The sequence below is a fragment of the Mercenaria mercenaria genome, chromosome 6, assembly GCF_021730395.1.
Source record: "Mercenaria mercenaria strain notata chromosome 6, MADL_Memer_1, whole genome shotgun sequence".
In the NCBI taxonomy this organism is placed as follows: Eukaryota; Metazoa; Mollusca; class Bivalvia; order Venerida; family Veneridae; genus Mercenaria; species Mercenaria mercenaria.
In genome coordinates, this window is record NC_069366.1 from 73667726 (window position 1) to 73695085 (window position 27360).

At 34.9% G+C, this 27360-nt stretch overlaps 1 protein-coding gene across 1 annotated transcript; it reads left to right on the plus strand.

Moving 5' to 3' along the window:
• The first annotated feature begins 1897 nt into the window (after positions 1-1897).
• Positions 1898-25547, plus strand: LOC123548601 (uncharacterized). Its single transcript, XM_045336021.2, has 4 exons — positions 1898-1963; positions 3227-3680; positions 5987-6100; positions 24725-25547. Exons 1-4 carry the CDS (start codon positions 1961-1963, stop codon positions 25180-25182), a joined length of 1029 nt encoding a protein of 342 aa, XP_045191956.2. The 5' UTR covers positions 1898-1960; the 3' UTR covers positions 25183-25547.
• The last annotated feature ends 1813 nt before the right edge of the window (positions 25548-27360 follow it).

Here is a 27360-nt window from a genome sequence, read left to right on the forward strand (position 1 = left end):
CTGTAATTTAAATTATTTAAAACAAGTAATTATTCGGGGATTTCAAATGTCTGTTTGATTTCTTTGTACAAATAAAGAGATGGATATACATTCATACTATCTCGCCATTCCGATATAAACATGTTTTATAGCCTCTGTTTAAGAATAGGTATAAACAATTCAACCTTCACAGATGTAGGGAAGTACCAAACTTCACCAAAACCTGTTGAGTTCAATAAATTTCTCACTTGCAATGTCCAGTTATCGATTTCTTGTTCTGTTAATAGGGGATGAAAATCCCCGAGACGGTAACGTCCGTATACAGTTATTCGTCTTTGTTGTTTGCATATACTGGGGCAATTTTTTCGATGTTTTCCGGTTCCGGTTTATGTACACGTCGCAGAATGGTTGTCTGCCTCAATATCCGAGCACCCCGAATCAGTCACAGAAATTCGTAAACCGCGCCAACATGATTCTTTTACTTCTTTTTCGTAATGAAAACTGTACATGCAACTGAAAGACACTTTTAAAACAGTAAGGAAGTGTAAAGGCCGTCCAGTTTCTGCTTGGAGTGCAAAAAACAAAACAAAATCCTAAGCCAGTGCGAGAACGCGGTGAATGACGTCATCGTCACGGCTTCCCGTAAATTTTGCAAAGAATGATATTTGCTGTAAGAGGTATGATGACACAAAATGTAAACTTCACTGTTAGAGCGAAGTTTCACTTACTTTTAATTGTTGAATATTTCTTTGTAAGTGGATATATAAAAGATAAATCCCCATGCTAGGCGGTGCCTTAATTCATATAAGGGAATGAAAATCCCCGAGACGGTCACGTCCGTATATAGTTATTCGTCTTTGTTTTCTGCATATACTGAGGCAATTTTTTCGATGTTTTCCGGTTCCGGTTTATGTACACAACGTAGACTGGTTGTCTGTAAGAACATCCGAACACCCCGAACCAGTCACAGAAATTCGTAAACCGCGCCAACATGATTCGTTTACTTCTTTTTCGTAATGAAAACTGTACATGCAACTGAAAAACACTTTTAAAACAGTAAGGAAGTGTAAAGACCGTCAAGTTTCTGCGTGGAGTGCAAACAAACAAAAAAAATCCAAAAGCCAGTGCGAGAACGCGGTGAATGACGTCACCGTCACGGCTTCCCGTAAATTTTGCAAAGTATGATATTCGCTGTAAGAGGTATGATGACACTAAATGTAAACTAGTTAGAGCGAAGTTTCACTTTCTTTTGAGCAATGAGTGTTGAATATTTCGTTGTAATAGAATATGAAAAATAAATCCCCATGCTATGCAATGCCTTAATTCATATTAATAACATGCTACCCAGCAAACTATTCAGGATACAATTGTCTCCTGTTATGGAGTTTAAGAAAATATTTAATTATTCTAATTTTACGGTCTATAATTAACGGGTACCGACCCGATTCTCCATATACTCGTATATTACTCGTGCTCATTTTGGCATTTAGTATCCATTTTATAAATTTCCGATGAATCCGTTCAATACACAACAATAACAAATCTGTCACTTCCCACGCAAATAAAAAACAAGACACGAAATAAAATAATTGATACAAACCACAAGATCGAAAAAGACAATTATCACTTTTCTTTCATACATGACATTAAAATGTGATATTAAACTAATAGATTATCAGCCCCTCAAGTTACAGACAATCATCTTCTACATGTTGCACGAGAATCTCGTGCTTTCAGACATTCACTGTCAACGGAGAAAACTTAGTGTCCTGTTTTCATCAATTATGCATTAAGTATTAATTGAGTCGCACATAAAATAGCTGTAATGGCACAAAATAAAACTCGCAACGTTTATAAATCAATTTATTTTATATTGCTCAATTCCTGCCTATAAGAGGCCGAGGAAGTTTTATCTGGCCAAAGGTGTTCCGGAAACCGGATGATGTAGTTATCACAGAACGGGAAACTGAGTTGTGATATCATGGTAAGGGTTTCCGAAAGGAAATTACGAATTTCCACATATAAATGATCACGGAATAGGGAAATGTTGCTTTTCTTTGTGTGATATAACAACACAACTTGATCCGCTTCTAAAAGGGATAGACTAAAATTGTGGACTGATAAAATATTATTTCGAAGTTGTATGGATTTAAAGTGTGATTATGTCATTTTGCATCGTTTTTTACAGTTATTTTCTGAAATATTTTGTAGCAACTTCTCGCCGCTTGTTATCATACATACTGTTTGGATCTAAACATCTGTATTTTTGCTCATTTTGGTTTGAAATATATATACTTATTTGAATATTTTTAAAGAAACTTTTAATTATTCCATATTAAAACATAAAAAGCCTTTTATATATATCATTTAATTTTTATCTGGTATATGTCATATTTTTCGAGGAAAAAAAGTTTTTCTGTTCATGCTTTCATGAAACGACCATTTAACTTTTTCAATAAGCGATTAACAATTTATCCAAGATTAATTTACACGTTTCTATTTTTATTCTTATTGCTAATATTAATCGACTTGCTATTTTCTCTCAAGTGGATATTTGCTTCTGCAGAACATCATTAATACAGTATATAAGGGTATAAGGGTAGTGGAACCAGTTCGACACTTGGCACTTCCCGTTCAGTTACGTGTTCTCCGTATGCGAGACTGGTATTGTACAGTTGCTGCGAAAAAAATAATTTTCTATGCGGAAATACCGTACGAAGAAAAAGTGTAGATTAAAGTCAAACTGGAATTATATCAGTTAAACTTATAAAATACAATTACATTTGCAACAAGGCACAATTTATCCTTTTATTCTTTACTAGTAAAACCCAGACAGGTATGCCTCTCACACACAGTTATAAGAAACTGCGTAAAAAAGGCTTGTGAGAAGATTTTTTATTTGACAAAACATACAGTTGTAAGACAGACAGCATATCCCTATCTGTGGTGTTTTGCATGCGCGAAATTTTAGTGTCTGTGTTTTACGATCTCATGAAGATTAATATTCACCAATATTTTGAATTCGAAAGTTGCATTATTCGCGAATATTAGCGAAAATAAAATTACCGCGAATATTGCCAAATCTATGGTATACATTATAAAGAAGACAAAGACACACAGCAACTCTGCCATATGGCTGTTCTGAACAATGCGGTATATATGTTACAAAGAAAAATAAACAAAAAAATCCTGTATAAAAATTTCTCGGGAAAACAACCCACTTTACTTTATATGATTTTTGTTTCAGTCATTGCCAAATTATTACAATGTTCAAGGACACCGGCATCCAGGCTTTCGACCTTACCAGGTACAACAGCAATCATTTATTCAAACATGGCCTGAGCAAAACATTAAAACGGCCTATGATTATAGGGATGTACAGAATATACCAGGGGAATATTTTGGTCCTAACCAGTTCGAAAATACAGACACTGGGAATAGAAATGTAAAGGATGTGGAGCGCGGTCACAGTCCAAAGTGTAATAACTATGGTCAGTTACACAGAGGAAAGGGAAAACATTCACAAAAGAGAACCACTTTAGAAGATTGTTTCTGTTACAAAATGCCATATTGCGGATTGCTAAACAGTTACGCTCGAGACACATGCGGTAATCAACATTATCTAGCAGATACACATATCACAAACCGAGCCGATACTCCACGACATGAATATTTCGACAATTTCCCATCCAGAAACCAAGGTAAAGTACCTTTTTAGTGTCTTTGATTTAATTTAAATGGGTTTAAAGTCACACCGATTCAATTTAGGTCATATCTATTAAATTGCTTCTATTCAACAAATGTTTATACCAGCTTTTATTTACTAGCACCAGACTTGGATAGTAAATTTTAAGGTTGTTCGTGGGCTGTTTTTTTTTATTTCATTTTCTTGTTGAGAAATTATTAAAGAAAACTACATTTGAAAATCAAAAAATTTGAACACTCCGTTTTAATTTATAACGACTAAACGTCCATAAAATACATTGAATTTTTTCTCTATTTCCCCCCACCCCTAACACGGATATCTCTTTATTTAAGCCCATTCTTATCAAAATCATTTACTAACCGCAAAGTGTAAACATTTATACTATACTTAACTATAACCTCGAGTTTGAGAAATGTTATCACATCAATTTCAATGCGATTATGAAACGAAAAACGGCGATTTTTCTTGAGAAATATATGCGCTGCCAGTGGGCGCTCCTCTTATAATTTTTTACTCGAAACGATTTTATTTTGCCGCAAAAAGACAGATGTTAGTACATATAGACCTGATACCAGTCTTATATCTCATACTTTGAAAATTTCGTAGGAAACCCGCGAACAACTATAAGTTTCTGACATTCAAATGCAAAAGATTTTTGTCCATTCCCGTCAAAAATAACTTGTATAATAAATCATATCTTAAATATATTGTAATATGTCTTTACGATAGATGAATAAGCTTTTGTAAATAAAATATAGCAGAAAATATTATCTTTGTTTGTTGTTGTTGAGTTTAAGGTCACATCGACACAATTATAATTCATATGTAAACTTTGAGAATTATTCGGGTAAGGAGAAACACCTAGGTCAGCAGCGGTATGATTTCCCTTCATGAAAAAAAAATCTACATTCCAAACGAGGTATTTGAACACACAGAGGTGAGTGGAAATTGATTCGAAGTTAGCGACTTTAACCACTCCGGCATGGATGCCCCTTCTTTTCTCTTGAGTTTTGTGACTAAGTGCTTGTTATATCATAAATACGGAGGGATACATCAAAACATTGAATATTTAAAGAATATAGACGAAGTGCAGCTCATGTAATACCTTTCCTTATATTCTCACATTATACACATCAGTTAATAATTTTAATAATGGCTCAGTACCCTTCAAAAACACAGCTTCAGAATTCTGCTATAGCATACATCATGAGGTTGAATTATTTCAAAGTTATTTATGTATTTCTGAGGTCTATCGTAAATTCGTATTGTCTCATGTACCCCAGTGTCTTGAAATTTACAGACAAGCAACCCTAATCATTTTTGGCATAAACCTAAATTTTCTGGAACGACATTGTCAGTCCGAAATAAAAATCACATGAAGTTTTGGTCATGTTTGATGGAAGAGCGATAATTTTAGTGAAACAATTGCACTGGCTGAAAAAGAGATCCATTTCCAGTCTGAAGTGCGATTATTTCATGGTGAAATTGTACCAAAATGTCAAGTACGCACTTGATGTAAGCAAAACGATACCGGTAATGCTCTACATGGTAAAATAAATGTGGTAATTTAACCTAACCCGAGTTCCTTGGTTCCATCCCAAGGTATACCAACAGATAAAGTCACCTCCTGACTAAGACCGCGTATAAGCGATAGAGCACTCACCAACTTAGTCGTTGTTCTTCGGTCTCTGCATTGTTACAATATACTACCGATCCTAAAAGTAACTTACAACTTCTCCACATGAAGCAGATGTGGAAGACGATTTATAGTAGATGTAATCAGGAAGTCACCATGGAGACACACCTCGCATGGGATTCGAACCTCCTACTCGTCTTGTGATCTTCCTTTTTAGCTTACTGGTTGGCGAATTCGCTCTCCGGGCGAAGGTTAAATTCTCTGCGAAGGCTGTGTCTTAAGTCTTCATCTTCAACCTATGTGAAGTTGCCATTGACTTGCTCCCAACAATTCAGCTTGGTACAGAATCTACATTTGTTTACTTCCGTTACGTAACTGAAACACTGTTGAAAACTGTGTTATCCTATATCAAATAGTACCTGCATAAATATGTAATCAACCTATAAATTATCTTTCTTTGAAACTTACCAGAGTGGGAGCATAGTCCAGTGGTAATAGTCCGTGTATGGAAGCTTTACACCTAGCACTCTGAATTCTACAATTGGAACGTCTCCGTATAAATTACTTACGTTCATTTGGAGGAGTCGCCAATATGGGTTACCAGTGGAGACAGCTAATAAACTTAGATACACACAACTTGAAACTGCTGTATTATTCTTTTACAGATCCCGCAGACAAAAAAGCGCGTGTGGATACAACAGTTGGATTTCCCAACATGCATTCAATGTGGCCTTACCGAATGATTGGAGAACATCTTGAGATGTCCAAAACTAACGCAGGTATATGTTGATTAGTCACATGTGCATGACTTCTTTAGAAACTTAAGTACATTCCCAAAAGGTTTGAGTTTTATCTCTGAAAACTAAAAGATTTATGCATGATTTATACACAGACATAGGGGTTGGGGGCAATACTGGAAGTTTTGAAGGAGGGCCTACCCACACATACATATGATCCCAAAATATCGAGAGAAAAAATGTTTTCAAACAAGATGATTGTAAAGTCTAGCTGATTAGTGCAACGGAAAAAGTTGATTTTGGTCGAAAGCCTCAGACAAAGCGGTCAGTTTGGCGCTTGCATACCAAGGCCAACATATTGACTCCTTCCATTCAGCAGGATAGTGGTACTCATTGAAATACAAGTGTCGTATTTTAAAGTTTATAGGGGCCTCCGTGACCGAGCGGTTAAGGTCGCTGACTTTGAATCACTTGCCCCTCACCGAAGTGGGTTCAAGCCTCACTCGGGGCGTTGAATTCTTCATGTGAGGAAGCCATCCAGCTGGCTTACGGAATTTCGGTGGTTCTACCCAGGTGCCCGCTCGTGATGAAATAATGCACGGAGGGGCACTTGGGGTCTTCCTCCACCATCAAAGCTGGAAAGTCGCCATATGACCTGTAATTGTGTCGGTGCGACGTTAAACCCAACAAAACAAAAAATAAAATCTGTATAGATGATCTGCAGGATAAACTTCGAATGTGTTGGTTCAATCATATAAAGCTCGATTTTATGACGTACCATTTGGGTCAAAAGTCTGAAATCGCTCGAGCGGTACCATAATATACGGTAAGCGTGTAAATTTACACGCTCATCGTGTAAATTTATACGTTAAGCGTGTTTTTTACACGGTTAGCGTATAAAATACACGCTAAGCGCGTAAATTTACACGCTTACCGTGTAAATTTACACGCTCAACGTGTATTTTCGTTGACCTGGTTCCTAATTTAGAATTCGAGCGAATAGACCAATCAAAATTTAGTTTAGAACTGCAAAAATGACTGCATTCACAGCGGACCAGTAGCATGGTCGTCTTCTGTATCAATATGAAAAGAATGCATACAGCAGTAGTTTCTTAAACGAGTGTATATTATTAAATGTGAAATAATTTACAACTAAAAACAAATGGAGAATAATTTCATTGAAGAAATTGATAATATTTATTTCCGGGTAGCCAACGACCGGCTGCGCGAAGTCCCAGTTATGTATATGATGCGTACCTGTAACTAACAAACTTACACTGAAATGGATAATAATTTATAACTACAGCGAAATGGAGAATTATTTCATTGGCGAAATGGATAATATTTATTTCTGGGTAGCCAACGACTGGCTACGCGACGTCCCGGTTATTTATTTGATGCGTAACTGTTACTAACAAACTTAAATAAAATTGATAATAATTTATAACTACAACGAAATGGAGAATAATTTCATTGACGAAATGGATAATATTTATTTCTGGGTAGCCGACGACCGGCCGCGCGAACATCCTGTAATATTTATCATGCGTACCTGTAACTAACAAAGTTATTACTGAAATGAATAATAATTTATAACTAAAAGGAAATAGAGAATAACTTCATTCACGAAATGGATAATATTTATTTCTGGGTAGCCGGCAACCGGCCGCGCGAAGCCTAGAAAATGTATATTATGCGTTTAGTTTTTTTTTTTTTTTTTTTTTTTTTCCCCGAGTTAAATCATATTTTATTGCTTATTACTGTTTACATTTATACTAACAAACAGCAAAAATGTACATGTACAGCCAAGAAAATAAACAAATAGGTCGGGCCACAAGTACATGTAACTAACAAACTTATTACTAAAATGGATAATAAATACAACGAAATGGAGAATATTATTTCATAGCCGAAATGGCTAAAATTTGTATTACCTAAATGGAAAATAATTTTATATGGAACATTTAAAGATCAATTATTTATACCAAAGTATTTGTCTTATTTCCTTGCTCGACCTCGCAGAACTTACAACATGCCGCAATAAGCTTGCATGATACTTGTAATATAATTAAAAAGTTGAAAATGAAATATTCAATTAAGTCCAGCCTTTCATATTGTATCCACTTAAACTAAAGTGAGGATGAATTCATTCCGTATTCAAAAATAGTAATCATCTTAAAATTGTTATCATTTCTATTGATTCTTCGAATTGAAAGTTTTTATTTGAAAATATTAAATGGCAGCGGTCAGATTTAAGAGAGAGAGAGAGAGAGAGAGAGAGAGAGAGAGAGGAGTGGGGGGGGGGGGGGGGCGTGTAGCAGCAGGGAAGAGTGTTCTAGACTTGAAATCTTGTTCTATTTTTGCGGAATTCAGCTTTCTCATAATTATTCTATTAAATTACGGATGACTTTGCGCACGATACAGTTTCAATATGAAAATGATCCAGCATGTAAATTAAAAAATAGAAAATTACAGATTTATAATAGCAGGAAGGTCTAATACGTATCAGTTGTTCCAGATATTAGGTATTTCCCATCAGTAGTAGTTTAAGTCCTTGATTCATATCTAACGAATTTACATTTTTTTGTTACTACACGTTCATCGTTTTAAAAATAAATGTCCATTAAATTTCCAAATATATTCTTACAGATTTTAGAATACTAGATATCCTGTGAAATGTTTATTTTCGTTTCACAAGACAGCTCCGCCACGTGATATATTAATCCGTGTTCGTTCATATATAGTGGCATTGATGACCGAAGACATTAAATTATATCATATCAAAGCCATCTTATATGCTTCAGTAAATTTTATGATCCGCTCTAATTAGTGAACCTCGAAAGGATTTCCTGTTCTGATAACCTAGGTGACATATGTTTTATCATGTCATTTTGCATAAAAGTTACGTAATGATTTCCGGTAGATCACTTAAAACAGCAACTTCAGTGACATGGAGCCGCTCGATTCCCCCACCCCTCCCCAATTATGTACATGTCATTAAAGTCGGAGAAAAATAAGTACTATTATTATTTATATACGATTTATCACTAATTAGAGCGTGTGTGTCATAACAGATATACTTAAACTTTAAACTTCGTGTATTTTTGTTATAAAAACGCACGTGAAAAGGTAGCCATTAAGTATATATATATATATATATATATATATATATATAACTCTTGGAACATCTTTTGGTCAGTATAAAAGTTATAGCGAAATAATTGCAAGATTCCGTCAGTGTAATAGTAATGATAAGTTATTTAATGGGGATAACATTTTTGGTTTGTTAACATACGGTTCATTAACACAATTATTTGTTATTATTACATACTCGTTTCTATTCCCCGTTGAGTTAAATGGTACCTGAAACGTCAATATTTTTAGCTCACCAGAGCACAAACTGCCAATCTTATTCAGTTAATTGAAAAAAAAAACACATAATGTTTACATTACATTTTTACGTGTAGATACATATGTAATAAAAACGGTTAAATCATTGCATCGGGATATATGTACACGTTCTTAGCAGACTCGTAAAATTGCGCAATATTTCCTCTGCAGAGCACGTGCATATTTCCCGATACAAAACTAATAAACTATTAACATGTAACCTTGACGGCTGAAGTGAAAGATATGAATTAAAATGATTAATATGAACAAACGTCATTAGTGGCAAAAACCATATGTCGTGATCCTAGGCCCAATGTCAAAGTCGAACCATGAAAAGAATTCAATATTTAGAAAACATCACAAGATGAAATTACGTACAAGTGGTAAAATAATGAATATGTGGGATTCGGGAAACAACATCCCAAAAACTTTTAAAAAGGAAGGGTTCTGTAATTATGGCTGCATGAAATCAAATTATTGTAACAATAGAAGTAAACCAAAGAGAACATAACTACAAATTTTATAAAAATGAAGACACGTCTTAAAGAGAAAAATATTGATAATTGAAGACGGAAAATAAACGCATGTTGTGACAGATCTGAAATGCGAATTATTTACATCTAAATAAAAAAAAAAAAGACACTTGCGACAAGGTATATCACAACCTGACTTTTAGGGGGAACACTGTTAGAACTAAGGCCGTGGCAATTCATTATTATTGTTATTGTACTGATTTAGACATAATTATGTAAGAAAGTCTTTCGGAAGCGTAGACAAAAGTAGACCAGGTTTGACTGACTGTTCATGAGATTTTAATGATATGTGCAACTTCCCACATACCAACATACCCACTTCTGCCTCTATTATGAAAGAACATTGAATGGACTGCCTGGTCCCAAAGAACAAAAATATTACTAGCGCTGGCAGGCACTTGTGATGTGATAGCAAAATAAATGAGCCGCGCCATGAGAAAACAAACATAGTGGCTATGCGACCAGCATGGATCCAGACCAGCCTGCGCATCCGCACAGTCTGGTCAGGATCCATGCTGTTTGCTAACAGTTTCTCTAATTGCAATAGGCTTTGAAAGCGAACAGTATGGATCCTGACCAGACTGCGCGGATGCGCAGGCTAGTCTGGATCCATGCTGGTCGCAAAACCACTATGTTGGTTTTCTCATGGCGCGGCTCAAATGTACATCCGAGCAGTCTGGTCAGGATCCATGTTGTTTGCTAACAGTTTCTCTAATTGCAATAGGCTCTGAAAGTGAAGAGCATGGATCCTGACCAGACTGCGAGGATGCGCAGGCTGGTCTGGATCCATGCTGGTCGCAAAGCCACTATGTTGGTTTTCTCATGGCGCGGCTCAAATGTACAAGAAAATCCTTTGAAAGAATAGAATGTAACTGACCAAGCTAAGTAACAGCAGACTTGGTATGATTGAGTCTGTAATGAAATGGGCAACACCCAACACGCAGCATGCATTACTTAAACGGCACTCTTAAGAATATTGAAAGAACTGTATGATGACATAATAACAACACAAAAGGACAAAATTAACCAGTCAGTTTGCTGAAGAAATATTTAACTGATTTAACTGGCAATTAAACCATGTATTAGCATCTCTAATCTTGACTTGAAGAGAATTTATTAGTGTGGGATCAGTATACGTAAATCGCAGTTTGCTAAATATAAGTGTCATTGGCACAACTACCACACGACGCGCTTTTAAGTTAGATTCAAAACGTATTCGGTAAAATATAGAATGTTAAAAAAAACAACAAAAAAAAAAAAAAAAAAAAAAAAAAAAACAACCAAGCGAAGTCTATTAGTCATATTGTATTATTCTTTGAGATTTTTTGTTATGGTTTACGTTGTAGTGTAACTGTGATTAAGGAACATAATATTCCCTTTGTGTATTCATCCTTGTTCTACTTTCCCCTTCAACCTCATCTCGAGAGTGGTTTCAATAAGCTTGAAGCTTTCATCACAATCGAGCTAAAACAAATTAGTATAAACTAACCTCATCCAACATCCACCCGCAACCACTTTTTTACCTCTTACCCCTTCCTCCTCCTCTATCTATATTTTGCATATTTGCATAAAATTTAAATGTACTTGTGGGATTTTTGAAGCAACCCGTCTGTAATATTTTCCATTACAGCACCTTTTTGTTGTGGGCCTACTTTGCATTTTTAGTACTCTGTGCTTCCAAGAAATCAACCCTTACCTGTTGGTTCTGCTCTCACATTACTTGGAAACCTCTACTTCCAAAATATCTTATATTGTATTGTAATGTACTTTTACAGCTGTCTTACGTGCCATGTAGCTTTCATAAAAAAATCGCCCATACTTTACTACAGTGTATTTAATTTTACTTTAAAATAAAGCTCTGTTTATATCAGAGCTAGGGGCGTGATGTGTGTTGAGCATTTCATTAACTCTCCTGAACAGTTTCAAACAAACCGACTTTTTGCATGGTTGCTTTCTTTGCGACCAAAAGATCTTTTAGATTTAATTTCACGATTCTTACTCATGAAAGGCTTGACAGATTTAAAAAAATTGTTACACAGGTGTAACATCAAAAAATACAGATCAACTTCGACTTTGCATAAAAAACACCATTTTTTTGACGTAGTTATGGACCCTTTCCAACTAAAATTGGTATTCTATTTTTTTTCTATACATAAATTGGTATTTATTTTTGTCTAAAACTATCCAAAAAATCATTTTATGTTTGCAATAATTATATTAAATCTAACAATAATCGATAAATTCAAACTTTCAATATTTTGTATGTTATCAAAACAAAACATTTACATAATTAACTGTATAATAATGGAATCATTGTCTAAATGTAACACTAGACTCTCACAAACACTCGTTTCAGTGTTTTCACTTCAGCTTTAACAACTTAAATTACACCTTCTTGTGCCCATTTTTCTCTTACGGTTGCAATACTTCTGTGACATGACCGTATTGTGGGGCTATTATTCGTCACTCCTGTGACAGTTCTATATATAGCTAGTTTCAACAGATTGTGTACTTATTAAGAATACAAAGAAGATATATGTTTTTCCGCACCTTTGAAGTAAAGAAGCCTTACTATACTTTGTAAAAGTGTAGGCGTCAAACTATCCTTCTGTTGGAGATCTAAATTTGAGTGGGTTGAAAGAAGGCAATTAGTCATATTGTATCATTGTTTGAGATATTTTAAAAAGGTGTTGTTTCTCAAATTCCATATTCAGACCCATTCACGTGTACAAACTAAGAAGCCAACAAGAAATATCTTTAAAAATGATGGTCGGCGAATTGTAATAAGGAAAGAAGTTTATGAATTTTTCATCTAACATTCATCTTTCATCTAACATTTTTCAAATTGCAAATCTAAACACCGCACTTTAACAGTTTAAATGGTTCTCTTTTAATTTTTCGCAAAGGTTTCGTAGGGTTGCAATTTTGTTTCGTTTATCCTTAGACGAATAATTACAGCAGTAGTTTGATGAAGATTCATGAAGCGGTTCATGAGAAGAGGTCATTAAACGTGTTTATATTTTTAGCTAAATTGGTCCCTATCCCCATTTGTAACAAAATAGCAGGAGACCTTACGATATTGTTACACATTGAGTTTGATAAAAATCCATTACATTTTAGTGCTTAAGGAGGTAGGTTACCTTCATATTTGTATGTGCGCATGTCCAACCGGAAGCTAATGTGACGATTTACGACGACGTTTACGACAAACTAAATGTGTTTGTATATTCATTCTTCTGAAAACAAATCATGAATTTGTCTTCGATCTGATGCTTTATGGTTTAATAATGCAGAAATAATGAATAAATTGCAGCAGAAACGCTTCAAAACAATGTTGCCTTAAAATGACGTCATTGACGTCATGACGTTACGTGTCAGTTACCGCGCAAAATTAATAGCTTTTATCTTGAAAGTACGTAATTCTGTACATTTTCTTTATTTTAACTATTTTCAAATAACCATTATTTGCTGAAATATTTTTTTACGAGTCTTTTGGTCTGAATAATAATCAATATTTTACTTCTTTTATGTAGTTATATTGAAATGTTATGCGGAATGTAAGAAAATGGATGATGGCAACCAATGTTATTTGGAATATAGTTGGGTGAAAGGCTACTTGTTACGGCCATTTTCAAATAAAAAGTCTAGCAGTTTGATTTGTAATACCTATTTTTCAGGTTCCATTGATAATTTGTTACTTACATACTAAAACTAAGATCTAAAATTGTTCAAATTTCAGTACAAAATTGTGGTTTCTTGAATTGAATTGATGTTACCATGGAGACGAAGCCCGTGACCTATGTATCTAAATGTAAAATTCAAAAGCGTTGACACTGGTCTATTTAAGAAACACAGCTTCGGCTTTTTATTTTCATTTCAACAATATCCATGAGAATAATAGCAGCACGCTGAACGATTTTTCCATGAAAAATGGCAGACGAAGGGTACTGCTGTACGTATTCTAAGCTGTGAAATTTGTTTGAATAAATGCAAATAACACGAAAATGTAACCTACGTTAGAAATAATATGTTTTAAAGCTACATCAGCTAGAAAGATAATCTTATTCAATATTTTTTTTAAAGAAATTACGACAAACAGCAAGATATAAGCTATTTTAAACATCTCTGTTGCCATGGTTACTTTAAAATTTAAGAAAAAATAGGGTACCATGTAAAGTTCTTGGTATTTTGCTAATAATATTACCCAAATATTTCATGTTGGTCATTAACAGAATGGCACTGAAGCCGTCGAAAATCCCTATTTTTATACATAGTTGTTTAAAAATCAGAGAAAATGCGTTACCATGGAAACACGAGCCCCGCGACATATACATTTTAAGCTTATATTAGAAAGATAACGTGCATACCAGTAAAATTATCAATTATGCAGACTTCTACGGATATCAATGAAACTAAAATACCCTGAAAAGTGTTAAATATCCGTATTTTCCTTCTTCTTTCAATATGAAATACCTTTGGAGGGTCATGTTCTTCAAACCTGGATAAAAATTGAACTTGAAGGGACAGAGACAAACGAAATTGAGATTGTAGCAGTTAAAACTTCATATTACACGAAATACAAAAACATGCTGCTGTTCAACTAATTTGAATTTACCCTTGTAACAAGGTATCCTACCTCCTTAATGCGAAGAAAGGCATATCTACTTTTAGCTATAGTGGTCCCTAATAGGGCCCAAGTTCCTATATAAATAAATTTGGAAGAGGACCTTATAATGATGCTCCAGACCAAGTATGACAAAGATCCACCAAGCTGTTCATGAGACGCTGTATAAAGGCATTTCTAGTTTTAGCTCTAGCAGCCCCCAAAAGGGGTCAAATGTCCCAGCTGAACAAAGTTGGCTGCGGGCCTAATAAAGATGCTACAAATCAAGTTTGATTAGAATACATGAGAAAAAATCAATTAAAGGATTTATTTATTTATTATTTTTATTTATTTCTAAAATAGGCCAACTGATCCCGCTTTAACAAATGCATATTCGCTATTCATGAATCTTTGGACAATGACTTCACACCTATAAAAAAGTGAAGGTCAAGCAAAACATACAATTGTAATTATTTCAATATTTCTGTTTCATAAGCAAAGTTTGACCGCAGTCATATCACATAGATAAACTGTATGCAGCGTACCTTCATTTCAGTGTAATGAGATTCAGTCATTATATAGCATATATATAATGAAACAGATTTCAACTGAGTTCGAAACAGATTTCAACTGAGTTCAGTATTTGCATACCATACTAAAGAAAAATATACATATATAATAAATCAGTCATATAATTTATAACAAATATATCAAAGCAAACAAGTATTCATTTTAATATGCAATCTGAATAAGTCACAATCACAAAAGCAAGAAACCTTTTCATATACAGACGACTATTGTAACAAGGAAAATCTTTTAAAAAGCACTTCTCTACATAAAAGACTCTTATCACACCCTTATTCATGTGATACGCAGACCGTTTTCAGCTCTTTCTTTAATTTGATATATGTTGATATTTGAACAGGTTTTTATCATATTTATTAAACTTACTTATCATTTTGAGATATATCAATATTCTTGCTAAATATACTGAGCCAAAGTTAGCTTTAAAACTGTGAACAGCGCCGTTTAGGATAAACGCTTTGTCTACATTTCACTCAGCGTAGCACAATCAACAGAGTGAAAGAAATTGACACTCTCGTACAATCAGGCAGAGTGTTGCATAAATCTTCCATTTTGATAAATTATCTATAATGCGTTATCAAGTAGTTTGATTTGCAAACTGAAGTCACGTGGCATAGGTAACGAAAACGAATTTAGACGGCGTTCGCCGAAAAACATACAAAGTTTAGCTAGGTTAAGCTCAGCTCAGTTAGCCTAACATGGAAAGTAAGGACTACGAGTTCACGTGCATGGCCGGACGATTAGACGAACTGAGTTATTCATCCTCAACCTGCGACTCATGTGTTGTCTGTTATCTAACTGATGTGCGTCACATCTGGCCGGAAGAAAATCCCTATCGAATGAAAATTATTTTATAGGAAAGCACAGAAAGCATACCATACTCCTCGAAACGATCCTGCAGCAGTGTATGCGTAGATGTGTAGATGATTGACAATCGATAGGGATTTTCCTCCGTCACGGAAAGCATACATCGACCTATAATAAAATATTTCAAAGAACAATACAGTATGACTAATACAATATGACTAATAGCCTACTTTTAACCCAGACTAATTAACATCTTCAACGGAAGGATGATTTAACCGCCTGCACTTCTGTACATTTATCAGAGAATAACAGGTTGTTGTCTTTTTATATCAGTTTTATCGGGTGAGTTTCATATGGACTGGAAGGGGTGATATTTACCAAGCCGCTTCCACCTATATTTTCCAAAACTGATAAATTTGATATCAAAAGAAGGCAGTCTCTTATTCTTTGCTCAATGTAACTCATGTAATCTTCCGAAGAGTATAAATTTCTGTTTGTTATTTTGTAATTTACTCTTTGATTCAAAGCTTTACAGATTTGTAAATTATCGCCCATATAAATAGTCTAATATCTGGGCTATGTCAAACATAAGAATTAATTGGTCATTCCTGTAAAAACTAAGTAAACGTTAAGACTGAATAAGTAACATCCGAAAGCGTCTCTTGACGCAATACAAATGTCCGGTCTCTATTTTTACCATACCATTTCAGCCTTTCCGATGTGACTTCTGGGAAATGCCTCGATAACGAATGCTTCAGACCCAGAAATACGTAACATTTCAAAGACTCCTCGAAACATTTTATTGATGAAGAAGCGAAATGTTTAACATCTAACGAAGTAAAAACAATTTAAAAGCCATCAAAATATCGTTCGCATTGTCTTTGAGGTATATTTAAAGTTGATCTTTTCCTTGGTACCCAGTAACATTTTCAACTGGATGTATACATCTAAAACGTTTTAGAGAAATTGGCTAAATCCAACTAAACTAAGATTTATTGCTGAAAAAGGAGATTCAATTCGGAATCATGGAACTGATACTAGTATACAAAATCGTTGATATTGGCGGGCCAATCTAAGGTTACCTCAAATCAGGTGAATATTTTCATGCAGGAATTTCAAACATTTCTTCAAAATTTGTAAACCACATTTTTGAGAACAAGTAGGACAGGCTTGTACAGGAAACAGAAATAATATTACCTATTCGAACTACACACGCTATAACTCTCATCGAGAACATAAAATTGTTCGTTCTCCCGTAAAATAAGAAAGATGACGGCGCCCCTACAGAACAATAATCAAAACTAATCTCAGCTTTGCAATGAAAGTCATTGAACATTTCGCCATGTGTCACTCAAAGAAACCTTACATTCTAAATAACAATATGTTTCAGAACAATACAGTTAAAGCTATAACAGTTCAGTCTCTCTGCATTCTTGTCTTTTTGAAATGACACTAAATAGCTTTTAAATACATGTGAAATAAAATATTCATTTCTTCACTATTCGTACAGTAAGAGGTAGCTTTTGTTGTAACATACATACATACTTTTTGTCCGCAAAGCGTTACCTTCCGTAGAAACACATATAACATTAACAGTAGAAGAAAAAACCTTGGAACGTTTCTTTTCATGAACCCCTGAGTGGATATTTGTCAAATTTGGTCAAAAGCACTTCTCAAATTTGTCCAAATGGTTGGCTGTAGCCAGGAGCATCCGTCCTTGTTCTTTCCTAGAATTTGATCAAATGGTTCTCCTTGGCTGCACCTGCTGGCTGCCAGATCTAAAGATACATAATAAAACGACTTTTTCATACGAACCGTTCGATAGATTTTCAAAACTATGTAAAGGTCAGTAGAGCGACATTTTATGGTCTCCATTGCCGTTTTGTTGCGAGTTCAATATTCTATGTAGCGATCGATGGGATGTCTGGCGATTGCGCTTTGATATTTTGTCTGGCGATTGCGAGTTCGAGATTGTGTCTGTCGATCGCGAGTTCGATTTTCTGTCTGGCGGTTGTGAGCTCGATATTCTGTCTGGCAGTCGATGCTCAGTCTGGCAATCACGACTTTGATGTTCTGTGTGGTGATCGCCAGTTTAATGTTCTGTCTGGCGATCACGAGTTCGATGTTCTTTGTCACAAGACAAAACACGAACCACTAGGAGTAGCTACTCTCAGATGATACAGCCTCAAGGCAGCCCCGGGAATGGAACCCTACACCAGTGAATGTATGGATGTGTAAATATTTGACATAAACACACAAGTACATAGACAATGTAAAACAGTTAAAAAAAAGGAATCAAGCAAACACAAACATCATTCACTTTCACCTCATACAGAGCGGCTTCTCCTCATTGCAGCGAAAAAGGTACTGCCATGTCATCTAGGTATTGCATTATATCAAATAAATAGTACGAAAGACCCGTGGTGACATTTCAACTTCATTATTTCACGATTTCTGCTTCATGATTTCACGATTTCCACTTCATGAATTCACGAATTCACGATTTCTTCTTCCTGATTTCACGATTTCCACTTCATGAATTCACGATTTCCACTTCATGAATTCACGATTTCACGAATTCACGATTTCACGAAAAAACTTCACTATTTCTTGATTTCACGATTTCATGATATCACGATTTCTTGATTTCACGATTTCCACTTCATGAATTCACGATTTCACGATTTCTGCTTCTTGAATTCACGATTTCCACTTCTTGAATTCACGATTTCCACTTCATGAATTCACGATTTCACGAATTCACGATTTCAAGAAAAAACTTCACGATTTCTTGATTTCACGATTTCCACTTCATGAATTCACAATTTCACGATTTCTGCTTCCTGAATTCACGATTTCCACTTCACGAATTCACGATTTCACAATTTCAGCTTCATGAATTCACGATTTCATCATTGTGAAATCGTGAATTCGTGAAGTGGAAATCGTGAAATCGTGAATTCATGAAGTTGAAATTGTGAAATCGAGAATTCGTGAAGTGGAAATCGTGAATTCATGAAGTGGAAATCGTAAAGGGTATTCCCTTTAGCCAGGCTAAGCGCTTTAGGCGTATTACTTCGGATAATACCATTTTTGACAAGGAAATGGACAAGCTCAGAGAATACTTTCAAGCACGTAACTACCCTGAATGTGTTATAAATGAGGCATTAAAGAAGGCCTCTTCTCTATCAATGCAAGATGCTCTTAATTCGTGCAGTAGCAAAAATACGGATAAAGTCATTCCTTTTGTATGTACCTACAATCCATCTTTGCCCAATATTGGTAAAATAGATAGATTTTTTATTTCGATAATTGAGCAAAACATAACATAGTTACAATACATGCATATAATAAAATTTATAATCAAATATAAAAGTTGTCATATGAAGTAATGTGTTATGAACTATGTCAGTCACATCAATATCAAGGATGACACAAGAAAGAGAAAAAAATCTCTTATTTCCATTGTGGTCCTTGGTACCAATGGTCTGACATAGAGAGGCATGAAACATTAACATGAATATATATAAAAAAATTACCGAGTTCATTATTATAAAATAACGTATATGTTATGCATATGTAATTATAATTGCTCAATTTATGATTCTTAATTAAATGAAAGACATATGAATAAATAGACACCAATATCACATCAATATCACAGTACATTGTAAAAATATAATTTCTTAAAAAAATGCATTACAACCAGGGACTAGATAACAGAAAGAACACATAAGTTCAGCAATGAAGCTTATCGTTAAGAAAGTGGTCCTTTACCGCCCTTTTAAAACTAGATATGTTGGGCAATTGTCTTATGTGGGGAGGCAACATGTTCCATAACTTGCAGCCCAAGTAGGAAAAAGACTTTAGGCCAAAACCTTTAACTTTCGGTGGCACAAATGACCCATTTTGGCTAGATCTAGTTTGGTATGTGTGAACAGAATCCTGTTTAACGATATGATGACCCATGTAATCAGGGGATTGACCATTTTTTATTTTAAAAACATGACAAAGAGTAATTTGTTCAACTCTTCTGGAAACGGGTAACCAGTCTAGGGAAATAAAATGATGTTGTTCAATATGACATCTATGTTCCAAGTTCAATACAAATCGGATCAATTTATTTTGTGTAACCTGTAGTTTGTCCTTCCAAAATTTTGTTAAACCAGGATACCAAAATGAACAAGCATAGTCAAAATGGCATTGAATAAGGGATAAAACCAAAAGTCTTTTAGTATGTTCATTAAGATAGGCCTTCTTTCTATAAAGAAATTTTAACCTGGCATTAGCTTTCTTAATAATGGAACTAGCCATAGATTCACCAGTTAAACTCTGATCTAAGGTTGCACCCAAGTATTTGACAGCTGAGGTAGGATTAATAATTTGACCATTACACTTTATATTAAGGTCCCTATTAGTCCTAAGTTTAGGCTTGGAACCAAATATAATAGATTCAGTTTTACCCAGATGTAGAGACAATTTATTATCAATTAACCATTGACTAACCATTTCAAGATCTTTAGCTAGATCATTTTCAATAGATGACTTAGTTTTACCAGAGACCATTATAGCATAATCATCAGCATAGAGTAACAGTTTATTTTTAACCACTGCAGACATATCATTCACATAAATTAAAAACAAAAGAGGTCCTAGTATTGACCCTTGCGGAACACCACAAGTAATTTTACAAGGCTTAGAAAAGGTTCCAGAGACATCTACAAGTTGTTGTCTGTCAGATAAATATGATCTGAACCAACGTAATACATCAGGGCCAAGACCAAGGCCTTCAGGTTTCATAAGAAGGATAGAATGATCCACAGTGTCAAATGCCTTCTGGAGATCAAGTAAAATCATGCCTATGAGATGACCTTTATCCATTTCAAACTTGATATAATCAGAAAGATATATGAGACATGTATCAGTTGAAAATCCTCTTCTGAAACCAGACTGAAACTTGTACAATAAATTTTTGTCATTGAGATAGGAATCAACTTGGTCATAAACAACCCTCTCAAAAATCTTGGAAATTATGCTAAGTATGGACACAGGGCGGTAATTACCAACATCTGTTTTATCATTTTTCTTAAAAAGGGGAACAACTCTTGCAGATTTCAACTCATCTGGTACTACCCCTTGAATTAAAGACAAATTTATGATATGTGTGAGAGGACAAGCTATAATAGATGCACTATCTCTAACAAACTTGCAAGGAATACCATCCAGTCCAGTAGATTTACTTACACTGAGTTTACTTAAATATTTTAAAATTTTATTCTCAGACATGACTGAAAAAGAAAAATTATTAGGAAAAACACCTTTTTGTGAGTAAAAAGAAAAAACAAAATTCCTTCCATATCTTTGGAGGGACCTAGGCAATTTATCTACCAATTTAGAAGCAACTGTTGTGTAAAAAACATTGAATTTCTCAGAAACTTTTTGCTTATTAAAACATATCTCATTATCATCATCCATTTTAAGACCAATGTTAGAACGAGATGATGTATTAGACTTCTTAGATGGCAAGCCAAGGTTCTTGAGTGCATCCCAAAGAGACTTAGAATCAGACTTGTTTTCTTCTATTTTCTCTTTAAAAAAATTCTGTTTTGCCTTATGAATTAAGTATTGAGTTTTATTTCTGAGCTGCTTAAAATTTTCCAAACTAACATCTGACCTATCCTTTTTATACACATGAAACGACTTATCTCGTTCATTTATACTTTGTAGAATTTCATTGGTAATCCAGGGCTCAGTGCGTTGTTTTATTCTAACCTGTTTGACAGGTGCTACGTTATTTACAGCTGTTAAAAATATAGATTTGAATGATTCCCAAGCAAAAGAAACATTATCACACAAAATAACAGAGCTCCAGTCTGCATTCAATAAAATATTCTGAAAATCTTCTCTATTATAATTTTTCATGGATCTTACTTTAACATTATTATGCACACCTATAAAACTTTTACTAACTTTTCTTGTACAATATGTCATTTGATGATCACTTATACATGTATTTATCACACCAGACTGTATAACCTTGTCAATGTCAGACACTAGAATGAGATCAATTATAGTAGATGACAATTTACCAATCCTTGTAAAATCAACAATTAACTGTATAAAATGAAACATGTCAATAAAAGTTCTCAAAGTAGATGATAAAGTACACTTTTTGTTATTTTTAGACACATCAGTGTTGAAGTCTCCTAAAATCACTGTTTCAAATGAAGTAAAATGTGATATATTCAAACATACTGATTCTAAAATATTATAAAAGTTCGACTGTTTTGGAGGACGGTAGATAACGCCAAAAATGATGGGTTTCGTCTTCGGTAGTAAAAGTTCACACCAGATTGCTTCAAGTTCATCATGTAAAAGATCTTTCCGTGGATTAAAAGCTAAATCACTCCTTATGTAGATACAGACACCTCCACCATTCCTGTTTCTGTCTTTTCGTAAGATGTTGTAGTTTTCAATGTGAATTTCGGTATCAAAGATGGAATCGTCCAGCCAAGTTTCAGAAATTCCAATACATGCTGCTCTAGTTTTATGAGCAAGTAAACGAATGTCATCAATTTTGGGTAAAAGACCATAAATAAAATAATAAACCAATATTGGAATCTTTTAAAGTATTCTCAACAAGAGAGTGTTAGACAATTATATGACTATAAACCCAAGAATATTCAAGATGTTTTAGTTCATTCTAGGCTGAGTAAGAAAGACAAAAATTGTAGTGTAAGTAAATGTTATAGACGTCGCTGTACACACTGCTTAAATATTAATGAAGATAATTCACTTTCTAGTTCCACCAATTCATCTTGTTATAATGTTAGACATGATCTGTCATGCAATTCAACCGATGTTATTTACTTAATAACATGTAATAAATGTTTTAAACAGTATGTTGGACAAACGCACCAGCAATGTTCACAAAGAATGAATAGTCATAGATTTGATATCAACCATTATCCAGAAACTACTACTAATGTTTCTGAACATTTTAATTCTCAAGGACATACTATCCAGGATTTCTCTTTTATGCCCATTGATAAAGTAACTAATCCTTGGAAAAGGCTTTTAAAAGAGACTTCCTGGATGTACCGTTTGGGCACTGTGTCTCCACAAGGAATGAATTCAAAAATTCTGTATTAATGCCTTTCTGAAATACTTGTTATATATGTATATTTTATTACTTGTATGTATTCCAAATTCAGTTTTTACTGGTGCCATTCCTTAATCATTGCACTTATACTGCATTTTTTCACCAGGTTTTATGTATCATACTATGATCCTGTTAATGATTTTTACGCCAAACTCTTTGTTTAATTTTGACGTTGTCGTCATCGACGTCGTTTGACGTTGACGTCACTTCCTTTGTTATGTTTATTTTGAACCCTGAAGAAGGCTGATGTAGCCGAAACGTTGGTTAAAAATAAAGTGACTTGTTTTTAAAAAGTTTTTGTAGTTTTGACTACTTTTAATACTTATATTACATCAATTTTAAAGTCATACACTCAATTGAAAATGTACAAACATGTATTTCCATAATCGAAAGGAAGTTTCCTGTCAATATAGACTAGCAATACTTTATTCTACCAGAATGTATTACTCATTTAATATACATACACACTCGCTATTTTGGAAAGCGTTTACTATTTCTTGCTTGGTTGCGTTCTGTGTTTCCAAAGGGTCTTCTTATAAATTTTGTTCATAAAACATCACTGTTGTTTCACTGAAATAAAGTCCTAACTCGTGTAAATTCATTCTGCAAACTTTGGCATCATCATACAGGCTTACGCATGCAAAACAGACTTACTTTTAAATAGTTGATAAATGCAGAGGACCAAAATCTTGTTTTGTATTAACGGTTTTCGGTCAATGGATGCAGATTAAACTACTTACACCAGACAAATAGAATCTCTCGGACAGAACATTCTGTAGATTAGACTCCCACTCAAATTATCACTTTTAACATGCTTCCTTGTCTGGCAGCAAATTATATATTATTTGTTAATGACAAGTGCCTGATTACTTAAATTTCCAATCAGACTGCTAGCGCCTTTGATCATGCTATACTTAATTTTTACTACTGAAGAAATATACTTTGTTAAAGTGAACGGATCATCACAGGCAATGAAAATGCTGTCAATTTTGGAAAAGGATCAGGCATCCAGATATAGATTCTACATATCAGTATCAAACTTTAAAACACCATTAAAGACAGCGGACCCATAATCAGAATTTTCCGTGCGATTACTTATTCTTGCATAAAAACCTTTTTTTTTTTCACTGGATCTGCCCCTGTATTAACGGGAGAAAATCGTGTGCAAAGAAGGCAACCCGCGTACTGTTAATACATGATTTTTATCTTTGTAATGCTTCGCTAGGGACGTTTTTATTTGTTTCTGTGCAGACTGACATCTGGCATATGCGTCTTGTTTCTTTCATAATAACATCTTATGTCGGAAAGCCGTAGTTGTACTATACGCATGGAAGACATTTCACACTTTACAACACAATATGAAGTTACAAGTCGCCGTAATGTGATGTAAAATTTGTCTGTATGACTTCAAACCCATCAAAAATGTAAGGATTTATATTCAGCTACCTGGGTGTTCATGCTGTGAGAAAACACAGTTGTTGTTGAAAAAATTATATACTAGTAGGTAATGCAGAAGTAAAACCATGTGATATCTAGACGCTGCAGTACTATTTGACTAAAACATGTTTGTGTTATATAATTTTCAGGCTCTGGTCAGATACAGTTATGGCAGTTTCTACTCGAACTTCTCTCTGATACCTCCAACTGTTCTTCGATTATTTGGGAAGGTCGAGACGGCGAGTTCAAACTTTTAGATCCAGATGAAGTCGCAAGGAAATGGGGTCAGAGAAAGAGCAAACCAAACATGAATTATGACAAGCTAAGCAGAGCTTTGAGATACTATTATGATAAAAATATAATGACAAAAGTGCACGGTAAAAGGTATGCCTACAAATTTGACTTCGCAGGACTCGCGCAAGCCTTACACCAGAATCTTGAGTCAGCACCAGGGTATACCTGCAGAATCAATACCGATTTCCTGTTCGAAGCGAGCGCATCTTCATTGAACAAAATAAACGACCAAATGATTCAAACGCCAAACGCACCTTTACAAATCCATTACAAAAATCAGAAGAGCAATCACCTTTATGCAGTGCATAGGTAATTGTCATTGTGTGACACTTACAGAATGAAAATGAAGGCTTAAATCTGATTTCCTATAAAACGGCAAACTCGTACATTACATAAACTGAATTGCTGATATTAAACATTGCCATGACGTCAAGCCTTTTCCGTGACCCATGTATTTTACATTTTACTTACTAGTTATTGTCCGGAAAGCAATTTAATGAGTGTTTTATACACTACATCAGAAATATCTTTTTGTATTTTTTCTTCAAGTTTAGATTTTAACAATGAAACAAAATGGTATTGAACTAAAGACTGGTCAGTAGAATGAACCATGATCCAGTGATTTATATAAGGAGTTATGAAATAACTTTTATTTGTTTAAATAGATTATTTTCACACGCCCCGCTTTGTTTAACAAATAAACAAAGAAGACAGAAAGTGTGACGTTATAATGAAACAAACCCACTAATTTTGCGCCCTCGTGAAATATAATTCCTTCGCGTCTGAGCTCCAAACAGAGATTTTATTCAACAACAAAGGTTCCGCGTTGGATTTATTTCTTAAATATCTGACATCTGAGGCATAATGGACACTTTTAGACAATACCAAAAGGCCTTTTGAACTATTAGACAGAGTTCCAAAAATCTCAATATACCCTTGCTCCGTTGCGGCCCCCCGTGGGATATATGTTTTTTTTTTCCAAATGCAAATATTTTTGTATATATGAGAAGCAACCATGTCGGACTAAAGCCAAGGAACTTCCAAATCGTAAGAAAGTGCTAAAGATTGAGTCCCCATTAGCAAATAAAAATGTCAATGCAGACGGGGTGACCCCTGCGAGTGAAACCTTTAACTTTCTTTACCTCCGGGGAAAGCTGAATGTCATATAACGTCATTTGCTGTGCAGTTCAAAAACATACGTTTGCCTTGCAAATACAAAAAGGTGCTAAGTGTCCTTAGGATATAATAAACAAAGTAGAAAACTAAAGTTCGCACAGGGGCCTCCGTGACCGAGTGGTTATGGTCGCCGACTTGAAATCACTTGCCCCGCACCGGTGTGGGTTCGAGTCCTACTTGGGGCGTTGAATTCTTCATGTGAGGAAGACATCTAACCGGCTTACGGAAGGTCGGTGGTTCTACCAAAGTGATGAAATTATGCACGGAGGGGCACTTGGGGTCTTCCTCCAACATTAAATTTGGAAAGTCGCCATAAGACCTATAATTGTGTCGGTGCGACGTTAAACCCAACAAAAAATAACAAAAAAGATCGCACAACACGTCATAAATGAAAATGTTTCAGGCTCGGTTTGATTGAGCCTATTCATTGATGGTAGCGGAAATGCAGTCTGCTGCCCACGCCCTCTAGCCCCGAGTTACAAGTATAAGTATAAACTTAGAGACATCCGCATTCATACAGCGATACACGTGAAGCCTTCAACGATACACAGAGCGCAATCCTACGAAAAATATGGTGGCTGATTTCTGCCATTTCGTGTGTTCCTGTCGGCGAGGCGAAACTTCAAAGTCACGAAAACACGAAAAGTCGATATAATGCTTATTTGTCGTGTGTTTGCCTTTCGACTTTCGAGGCGAATACACGAAGTAACGAATCATTGAAGGCGAAATAACGAAATTTCAGAGGCGAATATACGAACTGAGGGTTCATTTCTATAAGGAGAAACTCCTTCATAGGAGACTGAGGGTTCCATTCCGTAAGAGGAAACTACTACTGAGGAGACTGATGACAACTTTCTGTAAGGGGAGAGATCACTGCATAGGAGATAAAGGGTTCCAGTCCGTAAGAGGAGAGACCATTGCATTAGATACTGAGGAATCTTTACTGTAAGGGAAAACCACTATGGGAGTGCTCTAGTATTCTCACCTGCATCACCAGAAGTCCTACATGGTTTTCTTCAATGTCCATCCGTACTTGAAAATAGCATAGCAACGGTTTTTTTATTAAGAAATGTAGTCTCTTTCTGCTGTGCCCACGTTTTCAAATACTGTTTGCTGGTGTAGGACAATCGGATTCGAACTAAATACATCTTTCTTGCAAGTGTTCTTATCACAACGCTACCGTGACAGTCGAACATGTATTAATTGAGTGGACATTTGTGGTCAGGACCCCTAACACTCCGCCCTAGCGAATGTTTTGGCCAATATCTTACGATTTGAACAGCTGGAGATCATAAAACATGTTAAACTTGTAATT